The following is a 23,562-nucleotide window of genomic DNA, read 5'->3' on the forward strand; positions in this document are numbered from 1 at the left end:
TTAGAATCGGAGCTTGAAGATTTTCTGCTCCAAGTCCTAATGGTACTCTAGCTGTATCATCATTAGAGAAATAATTAATAGCGTCAGGTCCAATTAGTGGATAAAGGTCCTTCATATCATCAGCGAAAGATTTTGCGAACATTCTGTCAGTATTGCTCTTCCTGAAGCTGTTCTCAGCTCTGAAATAATAATGATAAGTCGAATTATTTGAAAAAATCTTATGAAATTAAGTGTATTTGAATGATAGTTCTAATGCTGAGTGTCTTAATTCTATCAAAATAAACTATGGTACTTAATTAATGAATATAAGATTACCTCCAAAGTTTCACAAGCACTGTGAAACATGACGCTTGCCTTCTTGTGTATTTGCTCTTCGAGATAATATTCATAAGATACATCAGGAGAACTTCTTGACAAACGAAAGACCGTTGACTGGAGTTCATAATTCAAATCATCAAGAGTTTGAACGCTTCGAATCATTTCTGCCTCCGTTTCTCATCAGCTGAAGAGCTATATCCACTATCGTCGAACATAACTGACGTTGGTCTATTTCCAATCTTGATCTCATCTATTGATGTATTTTAGAGAGGCAGCAGCTTTTGAGTTACTCTCACACAAGGTGACCAGTATGTATAATATATAGTCACCTTGCTCCAGAGATAACTACTTGCTCTCACAGAGATTTTTAATATCATTTTTTACTTTTATCCCTTTGTTTCTTTCCCATTGAGCATCCGATTGTCGTCTTTTCTGAATTAATCTGATTGCAAATTTTATTGTGCAGGGAAAATTAATTGCAAATATTGCAAATAATCTTAATAATTATTGATATCAATTGTCTCGTCAGATCGTTGGACAGATTTCAATTCCATATTTTTATCTTCTTGAACACTAGGTCTAGACAGTAATGATTAATTAGCACGAAATTGAGACCAAAAATTCAGGCTGAATTTGAAACTCCGTCATTTTCTGTGCCACAGTTTCAGGATTATACTTGACTTTATTCCACAACGCCTGAGGACCTTCAAATTGTGCTTTCTTACTTTGGTCGGGATGGGCATATCTAAAGGCACCACAAAATTTATTATAACTTTCATAATTGTCGTTTCTCTTATTCCTGACGGCTTGTAAACAAATTAAATGGCTATATTTCGTACTTAAATTTATTATACTTTTATAAAACTATGCAATTTTAATAGAGTCCATAACTAGTTTATAAGTTATAAATTATAATTTATAACTAGTAAGGCGTTTTTAACGCACACTCCTTTTAATTTGACACTCATAAGTCATAGGCCCATAGCATAACTATAGATTTGGAAATTCCCTTTAGCTAAGGCATATCGGATTTACAAATGTATAGCTACGCTTTTAATAAAATATGACATTTATACAGTAGACTTAGTTAATGTCTACTATTTAACTCTACGACTAATTATATCAATAATCAAATACTTATACGATATCGTTATTTTTCAAATCCCCCCTCCCTTCCCCAAGTCGACAAACCTCTTCTTTAAATGTACCCTTCCCTCCCCTCACCTGCCAAATTAGTTTATGGATGGCCCCTAAGTGATACGTTCATGTAAACAGACTCATACTCATAGATATTTGATAAATATCCTCTACGTACAGACTTCAATGACTACTCAGTAAATACAATTATGTTCATAGAGTAGGAGATTAAATGAGCGCTGTAAAATAGATAAGTAAAATCAATGAAAAATATTCATTTATTTATTGTACCTTGAGAGGTTGATGATAGATGGAACAGAACGTTATATCAAATTTATTCTATCGAGGAGAAGTGATTTAAAATGGATTTGCTGAATATTCATTCATTGAAGGTAATTTGTCATAATAACAAAATAGTTGTTGATTATAAATATGAAAGTTTTCGAATAAATATTTACTGAAGGTAGTATTTTTGGGAATACTTATGCAAGTTTTTGAGACTCCTTAATATAATTTTATGCATTTTATTCCTGAAATTACTTTGAGTACACTTACATCAAAGGCTTACATCAAAATAATTTGTTTATTTTATGCCTTTATTGAACAAAATATCATTTTTTTTATTTTTATGGATTTGAAATTTAAAGGCTTTGCTTAAAATATGCGTCAATATCAAAAGTCTTGCAAATGTTTATTCACATTTAGATAGATATGATATGGTCATTTTTACATATAAACAGTATAAATTGACACATAGTAATTAAGGCTCTGAGCAAGTCCTTATCTTTTATTTGAAGGTGTAATACAATAAGAAACTTACATAAGATAAGTTGATAAATTATGCAATTAATTATATATATAATTATATTATACTTTTTTTTTCGTAGGAACTCAAAAATATCATGGATACTCCTATTGACTTGGGGAAACATAAGCCCCTCGTCCTTATTGGGGGATTCATTGGCTCAACAGTTGTTTGCACAATGATTTATAATCATTTCAAGCAAAATGTAATTCTTTTTCAACCTTTTGTGAATTAATTGGTTAATTATCATACTCTCAATTTCTAGGTTCCCCTTCAGAGAAGAATAAAAGAATATGTTTTTAAAGTTTTTAGAAAGGTCCCGATTGTAAAACGAAAAGTTGAAGAGGAGCGAATAAAGACATTGGAAAATTTTAAGGAAGAATTTCTAAAGATGACCTCTGATATTCAGGAATTTCCCTCATTGCCTACAAAGGGTCTCAAAAAGGATGAAGTCATGGCTTTATCGAAAATGTGTTTGAAGACTGGAGAGTTTAAATGGGAGGATGGAAAACAATCAGGAACTGTTTATAATGGTTCATATATTTAATGAATTATAGATAGGTTAACGACTTCTTTTTTTTTTTTTTTTAGGGGATGAAGAATTAACAAAACTTATTTCGAATGTCTATCAATTATATGCATGGTCAAATCCATTGCATCCAGATACTTTCCCTGGTGTTCGCAAAATGGAAGCAGAAATTGTACGGATGACATGTAACTTGTTTAATGGAAACAGAGATTCAGTCGGCTGTGTTACATCTGGAGGAACAGAGTCCATTATTTTAGCTGTAAAAGCTTACAGAGACTATGGAAGGAACGTCTTAGGAATTGATAAGCCCGTAATTGTTGTACCTCAAACTGCTCATGCTGCATTTGATAAGGCTGCTGAAATCTTAGACATTCATATAAGACATGTCAAAGTGGATCCTATTACCAAGAGGTTACAAATATTGCAATTCATTATACTTTTAAAATTGATGACATTTTATTTCAACAAGAATAATACTTTTTTCAGAGTAAATATGAGAGCTATGAAGTCAGCAATATGTAGCAGAACAGTTCTCCTCGTTGGCTCGGCACCTCAATTCCCTCATGGAAGTATGGATCCTATACCTGATATAGCAGCTCTGGGTATCCGTTATGGTATCCCTGTTCATGTCGATGCATGTTTAGGAGGGTTTTTGATTTGTTTTGCAAAGGAAGCTGGTTTTTCTTTGCCATATGATTTTGACTTCTGTGTAGAGGGAGTTACATCTATTAGTGCTGATACACATAAATATGGATATGCTCCAAAGGGAACGTCTGTTCTTCTCTACTCTAAGCACGAATATAGGTCCCATCAATGGTTTACAGTTACGGATTGGCCTGGTGGTGTATACGCAACGGCTTGTATCGGTAAGAATTTGAATTATGAATAAGTGGATAATTACAATATTATTAACTATTTACATAGGAGGTTCTCGATCTGGAGCCGTTATTGCTGCATGTTGGGCATCTTTGATGTATTACGGAATGGATGGTTATGTAGAGGCTACTAGAAAAATAATGGAAACGACAAAATACATTGTCAATGGATTAAAAAATATTAATGGAATTGAAATTGTTGGTGAACCCGATGTAAGTATCCTGATTTAAAAATTTCAATGTAAATACAGATTCTATAATACAGGTATCTGTTGTGGCTTTCGACTCACCTATATTCAATATATACCATGTATTTGATGGGTTAAAGAAAAAGGGATGGAACCTAAATGCACTTCAGTTTCCTAGCTGTATCCATCTATGCGTTACACTCCTCACAACTCAGCCTGGTAAAGCAGATGAATTTGTCAATGATATTGAAGAACTTGCACAGGAATTAATTGCAAATCCCAGGCCCGATGAAGGTGGAAGCGCAGCTCTCTATGGCATGGCTCAGTCCATCCCAGATAGAAAAGTTATCGATGTAATTTGTCAAGCATATTTGGATTCTATCTACGTAACAAAAGATCCAGCTTAATTAATGAATCAAGGTTCCCATACACTCGTACATGCATGTTATAATCTAGTCTAGAGGCATTTTATTTTTAGTCGTTAAGTTTTATATTATTAGAAATACAGCAGAACCAATCTAGTTGAATCACAAATAGTTTAATAAAAATTACGAAAGAACAAAACATTTATTTAAATCGTTTTTACAATATTTTCTGACTTGATCTGTTTGATCACTCCTTTAGCAATAGTTAGAATTGTTTTTGCCATTTTTTCATCTGTAAAAGTCTCACTTAAAGGAGGAACATGAACAAAAAGAGAATTTCCTTTTGTGCAGTGAAGTGACTTGAAAAAGGTAAATTCGCATAAATATCTCCCAGCATTACGAGAACACGATACTTCTATGTCAAACCAGTCCTTTTCTCTCAATTCCTTCACTATTTTTTGCGTATCGAACTTTGTTACAAGGATCGAGTTCTCTGTGTTTATAACACACCTGATATTTATTCAAGAACATAACTGATGAGTTATAGAATAACAAACTATGCACTTGTTTACGTACTTGTTACAATTCGGAACACTATTATCAATATCCCCTTTTTGATAACCTTCATTACAAGCAACTTCTTCTAAAACAATTCCCTTAGCTGAACTCGAAACTCCTACATGAATCATGCCCAATATGTTCTTGGTTCCATCTTTGTTCCAGCGACATAAAGACACGCACTCTTGAACAAATCGATACGCAACCGGTATTTCTTCTACGATCAATTCTACCTGAAAATGAATTGAAACAATTATATGTTTTATTAATTATTAGCAGTAAGAAGTACTTGTGACAAGTACTTCTTACTGCTATAAACTAAAAACTAGACAGTTGACATTTAATAATTAATTCAAATTTTGTACTTCTTATAAGAATTTATGACGTCATAGCAAGCTAATTTTGATGTCACAACTCTTGAAACAAAACATTGATAAATGTATAGGACTCTAGGCAAAGAGTGGACAATCAAGGCAGGATTTAGTAGTTCTCAATTCTGATTAGCTTAAGATTAGAAGCTGCTACATGTTCCTCCAGACATGCAGTCATTTTGAACAAGCCGTCCCCCCCCCCGTAATAAGAGCGACTACGTCACAACAATAACATGATATTATAGGTATACCGTATATGTATACATATTAATTGTAGCACGTGACTACACACAGATTTTCTGATGCTGCTGGAACAAAAATTGACTAATATTGTACAAACCCAATTAAGTTTTGCCATTTGATTTTTAACCATCAAAAATACACATCCCCCTACATGAGCTTAAGGGATTGCCCCTAGGTTCACTCCAGATATTAGTAAAAATCCTTGTAATAATTTTTTTATTCCAAACATGTCGTGTACACGTCTAAAGGAGGAGGACACTCAACTTTGATAAATAACTATATCTGACACAACAACTCACATTAGTGTCTGATCCCTCCTTATCCCAAAGATTAGGAAGTAATTGAACAGCACTCCAACTCGCATTATTGCGATGTACTCCAAATGGTCCAAATCCAGTTATTACAATTGCTTCTGACATAGATACGAGTCACAATTACTTCTTATTATACTATATTAGTATAGAGTCATTTTAGAGATATGTAAACAATATTATTATTAAGTGGATTGACGATGTGGAGTGCCCTTATATTGGGCGTGTGCAGGCGGAGAATTGTACTCACACATTTTTATCAATGTATGGAAATATATCTCTCTTTTCTTCTTTGATTCTAATAAAGAGTGATCTGAATACAAATATTAACAACGGAGGCTGTTTTGTTTGAAATCAAGTTTTATTAGAGATAGCTTGAGGAAACAAAATTGAGTAAGTATTAGTGTTGAGAATCGGTCCAGCACCGAATTTTTTTATCGGTTTGGTCTTAGGTGATTTTTCCTACAGCGATTTTTCGGTATAGATCGCGGAACAATTTTTTTGGTGGCACTTTGTAGACCGATTTTTATTCGGTCTCACTTTATGGAGCGATTTTTATTCGATCTCACTTTATTATGAGATATCATTTTTTGGGGAAAAAAATCTTAAAAGTAAACGATAAGTTCTAGAACAAATACTGTATACATATAAGATACGGTGGGATCAAAATTAGTCTGGGCTTTCTCTGATAAAACTTCGTATAAAGTCATTGTACTTGAAAAAAAAAAAACATACCATGCCATGGTTATAAGCAATTTATCTGTAAAATCGGTCTACACCGATTTTTTTGGGACCGATCTAGAACGAATTTTAATGTGAGACGGGCTCAGACCGAGCTTTTTGTTGTACCGAATTAGTTCGGTCCCACAAAGATATAACAGTTAATTTTCTTTTTTACTTTTTAAAATTTGGATAAATTTATTAACTAATGTGCCATAAAATTAGGATAGGACCCGTCCACACTTTTTCCTTCCATCTGTTCATTTCTGAAAAAAATATGTTAAGATACTCATTTTAGGGGCGTCCGGAGGGGGTGGGCTGGAAGTCCCCTCCACCCAAAATTAAAATTAAAAAAAAAAAATCTACAAAATTTCGAATTGGAATTTTTTTTTTTTTTTGAAATTTAATTTATTTATTTGAGTTTTTTTCAAAAAATTTTACTTTTCTGTGAATAGCTATGGATATTTGAACTTTTTTTTTCTACAAAAAATTAATTTTTGTAAATAACTGTGGATTTTAAGATTTATTTCCATGAAATTTAATTTTTGTAGTAGAATATTGGATTTTTGAAATTTTTTTCTAAAATTTTAAATATTCTGTAAATAGCTGTGGATTTTTGAAATTTTTTTCCAAGAAATTTAATTTTATGAGAATTGCTATGGATTTTTGAATTTTTTTTTTGTAAATATAATATTTCAAATTTATTTTGAAAAAATTTAATCTTTTGTAAATGTCTGCTGATTTTCAAAAAATTTATATTTGAAATATTTTTCCAGAAAATTAAGCCCACCAAAATATATTCCTGTGGACGACCCTGCATTTGTTAGTTACTTTAAGTTCATTCCATTTTTTTCTTTAAAATAAAGAAAACTTTGACCACACAGCTAAATTTGCCACCAAAGACTTTTCTTCTCGAGATGTCCATTTTAATGATGTAAGCAACATTTTCTCCTCTTTGCAAAATTCATTTTGTTATAAGTACAAATTGATAGATAACTGGTTGATCATGTGGATGTGGTAATTGAGTGACTCATTGATATAGTTGATAATATTGTAGAGAAAAACGCGTGCAAGGAGGAGGGGGAAAAAAAGACATATGGTATCATTGTTTAAAATACTGATGTGATTATCATCTGCCTGCTTTATTATGATTTTTGAGGGTATAACGAATGTATTTATTAGCAAAATGTTTAATGAAGATATACTACGTATAATTGACTTCGACGTTTTTTATCCGTTACAGTAGATTTGAAAACGTCACACTCCATGAAATCGTAATTCATTATGAACCTTATTCTCAGAATAATAGCTAATGAAACGACATAGTAGAGTATTTGAAGCTCAAAGTTTAAAAAAGAAGGCTTTAATTAAATATAATCTACATACTAAAAAATAAACTATTAAACATTTAAGTTAAATATACAAAATTAAACAATTAAAATCATATAACTATTAATAATAATAAATTATAAATACAGAATATTGAAATAATAGATTGATCCAGATAATTTTTTCTTGTTTTAACATCGGAATTCAGTTAAATATGTCATAACTTTAGGTTGCAATACACAAGCGAGACGTGGAGTTTAATCAAAAAGATTATCACCCCTCTTCTTCATGTGGAAGTTGCTATATACAATTGTGCACAGGATAGATATATCTCTACCGATGAGATCTAACTAATTATTAATAATAAAGTAAATGTCAAAATCATAAAATTAGACAATAAATATACTAATAAAAAAATGTTATAAATAAATTCATCGTAAAGATTTAGAGCAAAAGCTAATTATGTAGTAATGTCCGGCGATATTACTCCCTATTAAGAGCATCAAAAAGATTTTTCCCCGTTATTTAGGTATGCTTATATAACAACATACTATTATCATGATGGATATACAGCTAACACAATTGTTAATTATAATGCAACACCCAATGTAACTACCCTCGTTGTTGTGACCATTTAAACAGTTGTTTTTGCCTTTTATGAGTTTTCTGAACACCATTTCTTGGAGCCTATCAACCATAGCTAAGCCTTTAGTGATAAAAAAGTAATATTTATTGACTATGTAATATTGGAAAACCTAATTATCATACCCAAGTCTTAAAGCGAAGTAAGTAGTCTCAGACAAACTAGTTGCAAACCATCCAAAGCTACTACCCCCGTTGTTGTGACCATTTAAGCAGTTGTTTTTGCCCTTTACTGAGTTGTGTATCATAATTCTTGATATGTTTAGCTAAAATAGAATCATATTTTATGGTTAGATTTAAAAAAAATTGAATACTTACTGTGAGATAGTACAAAATTCAGAGTTCCATTTCGATATTCGTAAATACTTTTTACTGATAACTTGATCGTCATTTGGTGTGGATGACTCAAAACATTTTTAAATGTATTTCTATAAATGACATCAGTACCAACATCCTCCATTAATTTAATGATGGTTCCTCGGGAAGGGATATGTTTACCCTTGTATTTCTCCATAAATTTTTTGAACGTAGATGATTAGCAATGGATAAGGGTATATTACATGCAATAAGCATCGTTGTGAGATCAGAGTTAAAGTCTGATTTGATACCACTTCAAACTTTTTGAAATAAACAAAAAAAAAACTTTTTATTTTAATTTAAGTTGTATTCACTCGTTTTTTTTAAAGTTTTGGTCACGTAACTAAAGGTTTCAAAAAAATTATTTTGTTTATACTCAGTGCAAGCACTTTATTCATTTTACCAAAGGTTGTGCCCTTATCGGTCTAGTGGTTCCGGTTCTTGAGCCGCTAGAAACGGAACTGACAAAGTCGTAATGACACTGCAATGTATTGCCTATTGGTCTCGGTTATTGTGCTTTTGTTCCTATATAGAATATATAAAGAAAATACAATATATATTATTAAAAAAAATTAGCTCTAATCAATAACTCAATTTTTTCAGTTTTTCTGTGCTGCAGCGTTTTCGAAGGTGTTTTTTTTTAACATCGCCAGCATGATACAATTGTATCTTAGTTCTAAGTAGCTAAGGGCTTCTTATGGATCTGGAAAAGTGGTTTTAGACACCAGACGGTGTAAATAAAAAGGGAAGGGGGTGATAGGTTATTGATCCAGGCCCACTACTAAACTTGTCGGGCCCTATAATATGATAACTATAATATTTCTTAAGCCAAGGTTTCCCTATCTTTACTATGCCATGGGCCCCTATACTAATTTTTTACCCGAGGCCCCTTTATAAGAAAAATGTGTACACTGAGAGCAATCCTTAATTCTTCATTGTCCTGTGCCCCCCTCTCCCAACCCTCGACCCCGCTTTGAAAACCATTATCTTAAGCAACCTTAGTTTTCCGTTCGCCTGGTGAATTTGGGGCACTACACACTCTGCGTATTAGATAACTGCGCCCTGTTTGTATCTGTTATAATTTCCTGGGCCAGAATTTTCAAGCGACGCCCCTTGTTGTAAGTGCCTGTTAATCAACTGAGCCTCTAAAAAAAAGAACCGAGAACGAAACCGTTGAAATGGAAGAACCGAGATAAACGTTAATTGCTTAAACTAGAAATAGCTCTGGTTAAGCAGCTGTGAACAATTTGCAAGTACCAGGTGATTTTGAGTCTTTTTTTCGTTTCCATTGTGGGGAAAATCTTGCAACATACATTAAAGATAAAATATTTTTGATTTTATGGAATCAATTAATTTTCAATAGGAAGAAAGAAACACTGCTCCAAACAGTGTTACCTTGCGTAAACAAAAAAAAACCTATTCATTTTGTTCTCAGCTGTCGATTCCCTTTTCTCCCCTTGATACGTCATAGCTATTTCATAATTTATTCTTCATAAATACACAAAGTAATAAGTTATTCTATACAAATGCTCCGTTTCCAAAAGAACAGGAATACAATTTCTTATAATCACTCGTTGTTTGTATAACATATATATTGGCCATTTTATTATTTCTATGAATCAATTTTGGCTATTTCTTCATAGAAATAATATAATAACTAATCATAACCACTCCTTTAATCACATATCAATAAGCAGTATTACAATACAGTATCGAATAAAATACTATGTAGATTTTAATAATATGTAATTTATTTTAAAAATGGTGAAGAAATAATATATCAGTTATAGTCTGCGATTATATAAGATAAAAAATAACAGTTGGTATGATTGACTCATTTGTGCCAACTACCAGATGATTTAGGGACTTTTTTCTGCTTCTTTCTCGAAGAAAGATTGCGTGACACAATACAGATAACGACGTTTCTAATGTTGTACTTTTACTTCGACTAAAAAGGTTAATGACATTCAATTCTATTTGTAAATCCTTTTTGGCCCATTGCCAAAGATCAAAATTGTGGAAATAAAGAACAATGAACATGTACAAGACGAGTTGTATGTATGTAGTTTCCTTCATCTTTGGACTCTGAACTCTTGTGCGTTTAAATATGACCTTACTCTTTCATCTTATTTTATTATGATATTGATATATAGCCTTAATAATAAGGCAACATAAACAGATTTGTTTATTTTTTTAAATTCTTCTTCAATCTATTTCCGTATACTTCTAAAATAATTATTTAAACGTAGTTCCTAATTTTTAATTTCCTTCAAATTTCCATATTTAAAAAGTAAAGTAGAGTCGATGGCAGGGTCGGAAGCGAATAAGGATGTATCAACAGTTGGTATGATTTTTCTTCGAAGAGGTCATTAAAAAACCTTTTTTTTTTTTTTAGAAAACACTACTTTTTTAATAACTTAGAGAATAAATTTAACATACAATTTTCTGACCGACATCCCATTTTTCCCTACTCAAGTAATCACATCAAATCCATAGTGACGGCTCTGTGTATCAGTCTCACAATTTTAACATCCACTACAGCCCTAAGTTTTATGAATGATCCGCATTGGACGCAAAAAACATCTTCTATAACTGTGTACCTTTGCTAAATGAAGTCATCATTAATCAAACATTAAAACATTAGACACTAATCTCATATTTGAAAGATACTTAAAGTTATTACTAAACTAATTTTAAATGGTAAATAGAGGTATTTTACAAAATATGTGTTATAGTGAAAATTATGTCTTCTAGAAAAACAGGGTTCCTTTATGTAGTATTTTAAATTGGAAAAATTGAATGTAAGCCCTAATTTTTTGCATTCTATATGCAAGGACTTGCAAAATAAATGATGTAACTTCCATATAAAAAGGACTTAATAAATAAAAATATCACTTGAAAATAACGAATATTAAATAGTGACCCAGCTAAATAAAAATGGCTTTCGATAAATGATGAACTAACTTTATTTTATTTAGTAAGATCGTTTATTTTATATATTATTTCTAACAAAAAAGTCATCTCATAGTAGAATCGAAAAAGATGAGATTTCAGTCGGAAAATAATGAGATGTCCAACTGAATATTTGCAAAAATATTCAGTAACCCCTTCTGGTGCCCCTCCCTCCTAAGGGAATTCTTAACATCAGCCCTATAGAGCATTTTAAAATTTCCAATGTTTTTGACCTAATAAATATATATAAATATACTCTTTTTTTTTTTTTTGGGAGGGGGGCTTGATTTTTGGGAAAAGTTTAACAAATTACATTTCAAATATTAAGCTTTTCGGAAAAAAAATTCAATTTTTGGAAAAAATTTAATAAATGAACAGCTGTTTACTAAAAATTTAATTTTTGGGAAGAAAATTTCAAATAATGCCCCTCCAGCCCAACTCCTTTGGATGTCCCTGCATTCAAACAACAATTACACATAAGAAAAAGTTTATTTAGAAAAAAAAAAGGACAAAATGTTTCTTCGAAATAAAACCGCCCCTTCCGAAATTATTTTCTAAAAAACAAGGATTATAAATTATTTTTTCATAAATAAAAGTTATCTTAAATATCTAAAAAAATAGTAAAACTACTCAAAAATTCTGTAAAACCAGATTTGATACAAAAAAAAAACCTTTAAAGATTTAAATTATGTTGTTTAGGTTTTTTTAAACATTTTACACCAAATTTACTCAGTAACCCCGTCCTTGGGTTCATTATTAAACAATGGGATTGATAATTTAACAAGCTCAATGTAATCAATTGCCTTTATTTACATTCAATAATAAAATCACGCAACTTCTTTATGAATTAAAAACGTATTACATGGATAAGTATTAAGTAGGTCATAATTTATTGGAAATAATATATACGAAAGAGGATTATAATTTGGTTCTTATTCTTAATGTAGTGAATTGATTGATTTATTTTCTTTTTAAAAGGAGTAAAATGGTATAATTAAATTAATTAATTACTTACGGAATATAAAGTGCTTTAGTACTCTCGTTTTCATTTACTTTCCAATTCTTTACTTATTTTAGATTCACAATTTGTATTATTATACAATGCTTTCAACAACAGTGCCTTTTATTCGATGTATTAGTTAATCAAACAACAGAAGATATTTCTGTCTAACATAATACTAAGACGTATGTTTTAGAGATTCTCTCTCATTTCCCCGGGATTTTTTTTTTTTTTTGGGGGGGGGTTAACAACCGGCAAGTCAATTTCATGATAATGATTCATTTAATTAGTATAATTATAAAGTAAAGTGAGTTGACTTTTAGGCTGAAGGTCGGATATTGTACTTCACAATTATAAAACCCAGAGCTACACCAAAAATTAGCTCTTTCATAACTTATATTTAAGTTTATTATTTTGGGTGGGGTCGGGATACGGCGGGGGAGTCGAAACTAAAGGTGGCAATGGGCCTCCCACTTGTGGGATGGTCATATAATAAAATTGCACGGTTGTATGAATTTGAGGATACCTATTTATAATTTGGACCCCACATAGAAATACATTCCAAGGCTTATGTGTTAAAGAATGTCTAATAGGGCGGATCAACAGGCTCTAAAAATCCAAGTTGTAGCCCCCCCCCTAAATTTAAGGATTTTTACTTTTTACAAGAAAATTTAAAAAAAATTTTTTGAATTTTTTTTCCAAAAAATATAATTTTCTGTGAGCAGCTGTGGATTTTTGATTTTTTTTTGCCAAAAATTTTAGTATCTGAAACGTAATTGTTAATTTTTTTGTAAATAGCTGTGGTTTTTTAAATTTTTTATCCCAAAAGTTAATATTTGAAATTTTTCTCCAAAAGATATAACATATGAAATTTAATTTTTGATTTTTTTTTCCGAGGAATTTCATTTTTTAATTTTTTTTTTAAATTAAATTTTTGATTTTTTTTTCCAAAAAATTAAATTTTGAATTTTTTTTTTAAACCAAACTCCCCCAATATTATCCTACGCCCCAGGAATTACCTAAAAATAAAATCATTCTTCAAAAAGTACTGAAATAAAATACCTAAATTTCACTTTATTTATTATTTACTAATGAATCTCGTAATTCAAAAATTTATGTCCTGTGATCCGGCTCAAACCCAATTTCCCCGGGAAATAGGAAATCCTTGTGTGTTGTAACTATGTAGTAATAGTAAATAATTATAATTGTCGATGACATAAATTTATAGAATGCGTGCCGTGGGATGCTCTCAATTCCTCAACTTACACCAAATGAGCTCATGAGTTTGAAACATATAGTGTTGCTTTGTTTAAAAATAGATCATTTTTTTGTACATGGTGATAGAAAAATGAATATTATTATTATAATATTTAATGTGTGCTCAAGTTAAAATACAAATAAATATATCAATGCGACACAAAGAAGCCTAAAAAAGGGAATATGAAAATATAATAATGAAAGATAGAAATAATATTTGAATTTTTTTCACAATTGATTAATTTTTGTGTGAACTGTAATGGATTTTTGAAATTTTCTCCAAATAATGTAATATTTTATTTTTATGTTAAAAGAACTTTAACTTTGGAATATAATTTTCGAAAATTTTTCGAAAATCCACAGCAGTTCACAAAAATAAAATTCAAAAACCCACAGCAGTTTACAAAAAAATAATTTGAAATATAATTTTATGTGAGGATTTGTTTGTTTTTGAATTTTTTTTTCAAAAAATTAAATTGTGAATAGCTGTGAATCTAGAAATGTTTTTCTCAAAAATTTATTATTTAAATTTTTTTTTCAAAAAAACAAACCATTTTTGTTGATCGACTGTGGATTTCTTGAATGGGTGTGAATTTTTGAAATGAAAAAAAAAATATAATATTGGAATTATGTTTCAGAAAATCCTCATTTTTCAATTTAAAAAAAAAATTGATTTCTTTACAAAAAAAAAAAAAAATTCCTTAAAAAACAAAGAAAAAATTTAATGATAAAATATGATATTTAAAATTTGGAGGAATTACTATTAGAAAGGGTTATTCGACCAAATTATGCAGCTGTGCCTCATTTTCAAGGTGGCCAAGATGGAAAATACCTCTCAAAGAAAGAAAGAAGTGGGGGACATAACTTAACAAAAAATGCATGAATCACCTCTCTAACGAGTTTGATGTGGACAAGGGGACAATCAGAAGGGCTGTGAAGGAGGACTTGGGGTTGTCCTCTTACACAAGGATCCCACATACCTGTTGACGTGCACTCTGAAGGAAAGGAGACTGCAGAGGTGCAAGAAAGTTCTGTCGTGGATCAAGGCAAATGGATCCACAGTAAAAAAATTCTCTGACGAGAAGATTTTCACCGTGAACCAGGTCTACAACTGTTGGAACGACTGTTGGCTGGTGTATCACCAGAGGTGGTCAAGGGGTTGGTCCGTACAAACGGCCCAAACATTGGTCATTGGGATCGTGGCGTCCGACGGCAAGAAGATGTTTCTCTCGTTTTTAAGGCTAGAGAGAAAATTGGCCAGGAATCCTACTAAAAAGATGCTGTGATTCACCATACTGCCATGGCTCAAGTCCACATACCCAGACGACAACTATGTGTGGGCCCAATATGGTGCACCCTCACACACATTGGCCTAATGCCAGAAGTTCTGCGCCGACAAAATGGCTGATTTTTGCCCCAAGAACATGTGGCCATTATCTTTGCCAGATTTGAACCCATTAGACTTTGCTGTGTGGGGTACTTTGGAGAGGGAGACTAACCGGACATCTCATTTGAACATGGACTCCCTGAAGACCACCATTCGGAAAGAGAGAAACAACTTGTCCGAGAAGTTCATCATAACTCGTGCAAGGCTTTCCACCGCCGTGTGGAGGCTGTGATTGCTGCTGAGGGCGGCCATATTGAGTGAAAATGTTCACAAAGCTTGTGTCTCAAAGTTTTGTAAAAAAAATCAAAAATCAAATTATTGATAATTTTCTAAAATTAGTCATTCACTCAACGTTTTGCTTCCGAACCTTGTATAATCACTCAAGATTGAAAACGAACACTCATTCTCCAAATTGCCAAGTGTCTCGTAATTCGAGCAATTACTACGTAATTTATTCAAATTACGTAACTGACTAGGAGATTCTGACTACTCACAGAGGATGTGTCGTTTTTTACATTATTAGATTATGTATGTTTCCTTCTAAATTGTACTTATATAAAAAATTACGTTTCAATCCTACCTGCGAAATTATGTACATCTATATAAACAGTCGTCATAGTCTATAATATTAATACAATAGACGTAATATCCTTAGATAGAACTCCAAATCCTCTTAAATATAATAAAGTACGTATTATTGGTCGTAGTATGGCAAACGTATTTTTCTCCAAAGAGGATATATATCAGGTTATTCTTAATGTATTATTCATATAATTTAGTAAAATATGAGGTCATTGTATCAATGGACAGTTTAGGGACAATTTGAATTTATTTACATGTTTTTCTTTACATTTTTCTTAATTCTTCTTACCTTGGAATTTCCATTTTACTTTTTCCTTATTTTGATGTCTAGAACAAACGTAGTCAATATTTATACGGAATACTTTAGATTCTAGTACATTCCATGAATTTTGTGACATATTATTTTAAAAGCTTATGTTCGGGCCAACTTTAGTTAGGTTTAATAAATAATTAAAGATAGGATATTGGGCGAAGAAAAAACAAACTCTAGCGATTAGAAAAGGAAAAATCATCCTTTGAAAACTGAGTTAATCTGTTTACCAAGCCATACAAAAATTAGAACCTGTAAATATTCTTATGTTCTTGAAATTTAATTATTGTTTAAATTTTACTCGAATCCGCTCCGTTTCTTCCTATTATGAGACCCGCATGTTTGACTTCTATTCCAATTCGTATCTTATTCAACCTCATCCCATTCTCTTCAAATCTCTTTACAACTTTGTCCGAGAGGTCCTTCCCTTCTGTCCATGTCTCTCAATATCTCAAAAATATCATCAACTATTTTATGAGCGTTTTTTATACGACTCATTACTGAGTCACCTCTGCGGCAATATTCATCTTCTGAAGCGTTTGGTCCCATCGGAGCTCTTGTGAATTGCTTTCTTCCCCAACAACTAAGGAATGTGGTTGAAGATTGCTATCTTCATCCAAAGGAGTTTGCCACTAGGCCTTTGATACATCCAGACTGAAAAAATCTTTGTATTTAGGGGAACGGCATTTGTCACTTTGTTTAGTGTAGGAAAATGATCTACAAATTTGTTCAATCCTCTATAATCCCCTACAATTATCACCTCACCAAGAGTTCTTCTTATGAACAATATGCATCGGACTTGTCCATTCTGTGGGCTTCTCAACTTATTCAATGATTCCTTGCATCTCCATTTTTCTTAGCTCAACTAAAGTCGTCTCTCTATATGCATGTGGTTACAGGTGTTCTAACAGTTTTAATTTATATATACTTTTTCAAATATATATATATTTCAAGGCTTTGATCTCCTACAGCTATTATCTTGACAAATTGTCTCCGATTAATCTTCAGGTTCCTTGTTTTTACAACACTTGATGGAACTAACGTCTCTGTTGCTCCAGTATCAGGTATTGCACTTACGTCAAATTTTTGACGTACTGTGTTCTGTGTTGGAGAAATTATTTTATTTTAATCATTGGAGTCGGATACCTGAATTTTGCTTGCTTAATTCCAATTGTTTATTATTTGGACAGTCTCATTTCTTTTATTTTTTGAAATTTGATTTTTTTACATGCGTTTAAATTTTCTTATTTCTACATTGTGATCCAAAATGTCCAATTTTATTGCATGAAAAACATTATTTAAACCTTTATTATCACATATTATATAAATATCATTGTTATTATTACATATGTAATGACCCAATTAATATAGTGATAATTATCAAATATATAACAATAATATATGTTTCATTCAAAATATTGACATTGCTGTAAATTGGCCTTCTTCTGTCATAACTATATATTTATATAATTTTATTGTAATTCAATTCAGTAAATAATACAAATTACCTTAATCTAAATAAAAACAACTGGGTTAAGGTTGGAATCCTTAAATTCGTTTTATAAAATAAACTACATACATACATTCTAAAAAACTTTATTCATAATTCGTTTTTTAATAATCATTATTCATGAATCCATAGATAAAATAGTAACATATACATTTTTTATAAGTATTCAGAAATGGATCAATGAAACAAACGGCCATGAATAATATTTATTAGTTCCCTTAAGAATAAATAGGAAGATGAACTTCATCTGTTTCAGAGAAATGTTTGATAATATAAACTAATATTATGTACTCGTAAACCAAAACCAATTTAGCAATATATTTACGGAAATAAATGACGTTTAGATATGCGAGGGTGGTCTGAAAGTTCCGACCTCCACGTGAAGATGACAGCACTCATAAATAAAACCTAGTCACATCCAAGGTTAATAGAAATACAAGGTTAGAGCATCATGTAATCGGGCTTACTAGGATTTTCAATTTGATGTACTGTACCCACTGCAAGGCAAGACGCGCATATTTTGAGAAAACATGTAACCACTCATAGTCTACGCCATCACTATTGCTAGAATTTTCAATCTAATGTATCGTAACGACAGCTTGGCAAGAAAAGCAGATTTGCACACAACACTCATCTTCTATGACGGCAATATTAAAAGCTTGGTGGAAGTCAAACATCAGTCGTATACGCGTTATTTTATAACATTTTATTTCTATTAAACTTTGTTGCATGTATCTAGCATCTGTTGACCGTTACTCACCAAAGTTTCAGCCATTTTGGACAAACATGGGAGTGTTTTTGTGCTAGAAATGATTTTCTAGCAAGGACATACCCGGACGGATTTTCAATCGCTTTTTTTGATAAGCTTAGTAATTGGAATTCAAATGCAAAGACATCATTTGATAAATATAACAAAAAAGATTTTCGTCTAATGAAGAGGCAATCCCCTTTGTGAACAAAATTTTTGGAAAAAACAACAATCGACGAATACTATTTGGACTGTTTACTAAGATAGGAGTATCACTGCGAGAAGAATGCAGATTTACACGGAGTCTATTTTTAAAAATGAAATAAAAATTTAGAAAAAATGTATCGTATCTTTGATAGGTTGGAAACTTTTCAGATCACCCTAGTATGTATGCTTATTTGGACAGTCAATTAAATTACTTTTTGTGAAAAAGTAAAAATTTGGTTGTTAAAATTTTGTTTTTTTTATTTATTAAAAAATACGATTCACAATGAATATTTAGAGGTAGCTCTAAAGGTTTGAAATTATACAATTACTTTAGAGAAAAATACAACGTGATTGTATTTTAGTATAATCTATATAATGAATATTATATATTTTTAGTCAAATTAACAAATTTAGTAAAGTTAAATTGTTGTCAAATATTTTTTTTTACATTTGTATGAGAAATCAGTCTGTACATTTCCAAAAAATAGCCATACTACGTTTACGAGATGTAGCCTTTTGCATATCAATCTGTTCGTTAGGGTATGAGAGGCAAATGATTGCAGTGATATATAACAAAATTTGCAAATACATTTATTCTTTACATAGAGTAACATAAAAGTGCAAATTTTAATTGCCTTTTTCTTAAAACAAAAATAAAAACATATATAACCAAATTTGATAATATAGGCCAAAAAATTGCAATGAAAATTTAGTCAGTGTCAATTTTATTGAAAAAATGGACTCCAAGGTTATTTAAGTCCAGAAGTAAGGAAGGATTTAACAATATTAATAGTAATTTTTACTATTAATGAATGCCCAAAATACTCACGATTATCATCACTGGTCGCCATCATCTACTACTAAACGGATTTCTTCTGACTCATAGATTTGTGAAACTATGAAGGATAAAATGCAGATTTATCTATTTAAAACTAAAAAAAGGAAAAAAAAAACCCTGTAAGTATACTAGAATTTTTAACTGCTTCGATAGTACGAAAGTATCTGATTTAAATGCATTATATATCATATCACAAACAGCCAAAAGTCTATGTCATAGTTCTTCTCTTAATAGAGAAGTAACTCAAAAAACCAGAGAAACATGCATATGTTAAAAAGCATACGTTATTAAGGCAGCATTCTAACCTAGAGTTCCTCTCGTGGTTCATTGGGAATGTTAAAGGAATGTGTTTTGACACACCAAGAGTTCAAACACTGGTAGGAATACTAAAGCTTGTGTCTTTGTTGGAAAATTACTTTGAAAAAACTTTTGCCATTTGCATATAGGTAAAATATCCTGTAATTAATTAATGGAACAGTTTTGGAAGAATGTATGTATGGTAAATCTTCTCCTAAAGTTCCATAGTTTAAAAAAATCAAAAGAAAATTGGTTATCGATCAATAAAACGAAATATGAACTCGAAATTGTAGATGTAGAGGTGACTAGACTTGTTAGATACATATGACAAAGCACCATTGACTTCCCCTACAAAAATATTGAAGAACGGAAATAAAAAAGCTCACTTATGGATTTTTAAAAGTTGATCCAACATCATTCAATGATAAGGATTATTTTTCGAGTAGGTATAAAAAACAATTGTGTCTCTCAGTCGTATTCATGATCTTGCCAAGAAGGAAGTTGCGTTCATTTAAGAATACAGTTGCCTAATAACGAATGAGTTCTAGAGGTGGGATTTGTGTAGGAGGGCGAGGAGAAGGCAGGAGCGAGACATTTGGTACCCCTGAATTAAGATCTTTGTTAATATCAGCTTCATGTTATATGATTATTTTTCTTGGGGGGGGGGGAAGAAAACGAATTTTATATTTAAAATAATACTAGTCCGGAGAAAAAAATATAATTTTAATTAAGTTCATACATGTATAATTTATTATGCATTTTTTAATCAATTTACACCAGAGAAAGACGAAAATTCTTCTCTTAGAAGGGATATTAATACCCCTACGACTTAAGACTTAAGAAGAAAGAGGAATTCTTTTTAAAGTTAGATATTTGTAAATGAGTAATTATACAATTTAGTAGGTCTACAAAAAAAAACAAAAAAAAACTTTTCACTCCTATTTTTACGTTATATTTTGACACATATGCTAGATTTGGGTTAAGCTCTGAAAGTCCTAAGCCGGTTTGAGACCGTTATGATTTTTAGTGGACCAAATAAATTCTGTACTTAAAAGAAGTTCGGCCGGGAAGATTTTCGGTATGGATTGATTGTTGATACCGTCAAGGGTGTTTAAAAATTGTTAGATCGCCACAATAAAGTCATATCAAGTTAAATTTGTAGCACAAATCATGTTTGTTCAACTAATCAGTCAGAAGAGAAAATTAGTATATAGACTGAGACCGGGAAAATAAACGATTAAATATCGGTCTACGGTGATAACCGAAACATTGGTCTATATATTGAGACCGAAAAAATTGGTCCACGATTTAAAAATGACTAAATCTCGGTTTATGTTCTATAATTACGGTCTGGACCGATATAACAGTCCAAATCTTGGATACTAATTCAAATTTCGTAAATAAACTATGACATTTTCATACGCTATGAATCATTTACCAGAGCGGAGACTTGAACTCGAGACTCGCGACTGGACCTGGACTTTCATATCATATTTTGAAGACTTAGTACATTTTCTGCTATTTTTCTTGTTGGAACACTTTTTGAGTTTCAATCATTTCTAATAAATAGGAAGACTCTACTTTTGTTATTTCCAATACAATGGATCAAAAACCATTCCATGATTAATTTTACACTGCGTCTTGATGGGAAAAAATACCGTTCAAACTAAGCAAAGCTTTGAAACAAAAAATAATAATTTAAGAAAAGCCAATTTTTTTGAACGAAACAAAAAGTGTTTTCTTTGTTAAGCCCGGGACTTTATAATGCATTTGTTATATTTTTTTCTGAGGACTCGATGAATGTATCCAAGTACTTGGACTTGTAATCAAAGACTTGAGACTTGACCCAAAATATATTGGGAGTATCAGGTTTTTTCCACACCTCTCTTATTTATCGATTACCAACGATTGTGTCTTTTTACATTTTTTTTTTTTGAAGCTAAGTTTTCGAGGCATAATAAAGATCTTATTGGATTATAGGATCAAAATTATGATTGGTTCATTTCACTGTTAAATTCGAGGTCCATCTCAATAAGTTAAATATCAAATCTGTATTTATATAATTAAAAACAACTAATTTTCCTCATATTTGCCCATGAAAAAAGTTTATAAATCTACTTAATTTATATTAGGTACATATTAATGGAACTTTTTGTAAATATGGGTGCGAATCTATCACTCTCTTCCGTTATACTCATTGACTATTTACATGACTCCAGTTAAAGTCCAGTATAAACATAATTACCATGGCTAAGAAAACAGATTATCACCTCTTTTACATACCTACAGGAGTTGTCCAATGGTAGTTATATCCATTTAGTAAAACTAAATTACTATAGTAGCTAAATCAAGGCCATAACAAGCAAAAAATAATAATTATGGATAACGTTTTAAATCCGTTTTTTATTTAATGACAGATTTTGAATAACTTTTGACAAATTATTATAAAGCTTGACAACAAGCATAGTCGTTTATGGGAAATGATTTTGTAATAGTTTTTGAATGACACTCTTTTTTATATATGGCAAAACTCATAACTTTAATTTTTTTGACAATTAACCGTACAATGTATTTGAAAATAAAACGTATTTGTTAGGATCATGTTTAATTAAATAAAGCAAATAAAATCACCTGTTACTTTTAAAATATAATTTAATTAATATGTTAAAATTTTAAGAACAGCCATTGTCTTTTACACAAAATAAACAGTCCTTATCGGACTCTAAGTCAAGGCCGTTCCTAGGATTATTTATTTATTTATTAGATAATTAAAAATTGTGATAATTTTGGCAGAATTTTTTTTGAATGAGCTTTTTTTAGAATGAGTACTGTTAATTTCAAGTTGTGACAAAAGTAAACCAAATTTTGACAATAAACAATACGACAAAGAATGTTGTCTTTTCGACAAATATGACAATAAGATTTTAGTCGGGGGTGCTTGGATTAGCCCCCCACCCCGTAGTTCCGGATCTTCTGGGAGTGGAGTTGAGGCAGAGCAATAAGAAATGGGATTTGTCTTTATTTTATTCCTCTCATAACTGTTTGCATGAAATCAAATGAAACGTCATGGCAGATAAACAATTCTTCCCTAAAAGATTCTTCAAATGTTCAGGATTTCGGTTTGTTTTATTTTTATATAAGTCCTATTTTATACAACTATCTCTATACCAGGTGCTCAAATTTGTTCCAGAATGATTTTGGGCCGACGCAAGGCGCCAAAATGTACCAAAATGGACTCCCAGGCCAATGTTCCAGCTTTCCAGGACGTCAAAACATGGCCCCTAGCTCCCCTAACATGAATCTTTTGGACATTTACGTCTTGGGGGAGTTAGAGGACAAGACCAGTACGGGTGTCCCACCCGTACATGAAGGCCTTGAAGGCCAATATCGTGCATGATAACAAAAAGTTAGATCCAGCCTACGTCAGAAACTCCTGTGCTAGTTTCAGGTATCAGCTCGAGCGTGTAGTGGTGGTTAAAGGCGTCCAAATCGAATAAAATGTTATATACATACATGTAAATCCGCTCTGCTGTTTTTTAGCTGGCCTGTTAATTTGTAATTGGTTATATAATGAAGTACTTTTCCTTCCCTGGGCAGTTGTTATTATTATTTAATTCCTGAGTAGTAATCATCCTTTCCTAAATAGATTCAATAATATTCAAAATCTGTTTGAAGGTTCATACGTGTGTGCTCATAAAAGACGGAGGGAAACCCTGAGGATTTGTT

The 23,562-nt window shown here is 31.3% G+C and overlaps 2 protein-coding genes and 1 long non-coding RNA gene across 5 annotated transcripts; 1 reads left to right on the top strand and 2 right to left on the bottom strand.

Moving 5' to 3' along the window:
• Window positions 1-1,132: 1,132 nt before the first annotated feature.
• Window positions 1,133-4,416, top strand: Sply (Sphingosine-1-phosphate lyase). The gene is made up of 7 exons (XM_040710632.2): window positions 1,133-1,847; window positions 2,343-2,465; window positions 2,526-2,793; window positions 2,852-3,200; window positions 3,276-3,655; window positions 3,714-3,877; window positions 3,930-4,416. The coding sequence occupies exons 1-7, from the start codon at window positions 1,818-1,820 to the stop codon at window positions 4,257-4,259; spliced, it is 1,644 nt and encodes a 547-aa protein (XP_040566566.1). The 5' UTR covers window positions 1,133-1,817; the 3' UTR covers window positions 4,260-4,416.
• LOC121116382 (pyroglutamyl-peptidase 1) lies at window positions 4,306-6,010 on the bottom strand. 2 transcript variants are annotated; one of them, XM_040710633.2, is made up of 3 exons: window positions 5,689-6,010; window positions 4,794-5,008; window positions 4,306-4,727 (listed from the first exon to the last, which is right to left on the bottom strand). In XM_040710633.2, the coding sequence occupies exons 1-3, from the start codon at window positions 5,806-5,808 to the stop codon at window positions 4,424-4,426; spliced, it is 639 nt and encodes a 212-aa protein (XP_040566567.1). In that variant the 5' UTR covers window positions 5,809-6,010; the 3' UTR covers window positions 4,306-4,423. The 2 variants fall into 2 exon arrangements, with proteins under 2 accessions (XP_040566567.1, XP_040566569.1); XM_040710635.2 differs by lacking the exon at window positions 5,689-6,010 and adding an exon at window positions 5,487-5,624.
• Window positions 6,011-7,767: 1,757 nt separating this feature from the next.
• Window positions 7,768-13,668, bottom strand: LOC139905103 (uncharacterized). 2 transcript variants are annotated; one of them, XR_011779579.1, is made up of 5 exons: window positions 12,716-13,668; window positions 9,152-11,353; window positions 8,710-9,091; window positions 8,518-8,657; window positions 7,768-8,455 (listed from the first exon to the last, which is right to left on the bottom strand). It is a non-coding gene; the product is annotated as an uncharacterized lncRNA (long non-coding RNA). The 2 variants fall into 2 exon arrangements; XR_011779578.1 differs by having other exon boundaries at window positions 8,710-11,353.
• Between the last annotated feature and the right edge of the window lie 9,894 nt (window positions 13,669-23,562).

The sequence above is a fragment of the Lepeophtheirus salmonis genome, chromosome 4 (genome assembly GCF_016086655.4).
Source record: "Lepeophtheirus salmonis chromosome 4, UVic_Lsal_1.4, whole genome shotgun sequence".
NCBI classification, from domain to species: Eukaryota; Metazoa; Arthropoda; class Copepoda; order Siphonostomatoida; family Caligidae; genus Lepeophtheirus; species Lepeophtheirus salmonis.

What these genes read in the sequence shown, in the direction of transcription:
- LOC121116382 (XM_040710633.2), bottom strand. Translation starts at nt 5,808, where the DNA reads ATGTCAGAAGCAATTGTAATAACTGGATTTGGACCATTTGGAGTACAT. An exon ending in AGGAGGGATCAGACACTAAT is followed by an intron (nt 5,009 to 5,688) that starts GTGAGTTGTTGT and finishes ATTCATTTTCAG; the next exon opens with GTAGAATTGATCGTAGAAGA. An exon ending in AGTGTTCCGAATTGTAACAA is followed by an intron (nt 4,728 to 4,793) that starts GTACGTAAACAA and finishes AATAAATATCAG; the next exon opens with GTGTGTTATAAACACAGAGA.
- Sply (XM_040710632.2), top strand. Translation starts at nt 1,818, where the DNA reads ATGGATTTGCTGAATATTCATTCATTGAAG. An exon ending in TGAATATTCATTCATTGAAG is followed by an intron (nt 1,848 to 2,342) that starts GTAATTTGTCAT and finishes TTTTTTTCGTAG; the next exon opens with GAACTCAAAAATATCATGGA. An exon ending in GTGGATCCTATTACCAAGAG is followed by an intron (nt 3,201 to 3,275) that starts GTTACAAATATT and finishes TACTTTTTTCAG; the next exon opens with AGTAAATATGAGAGCTATGA.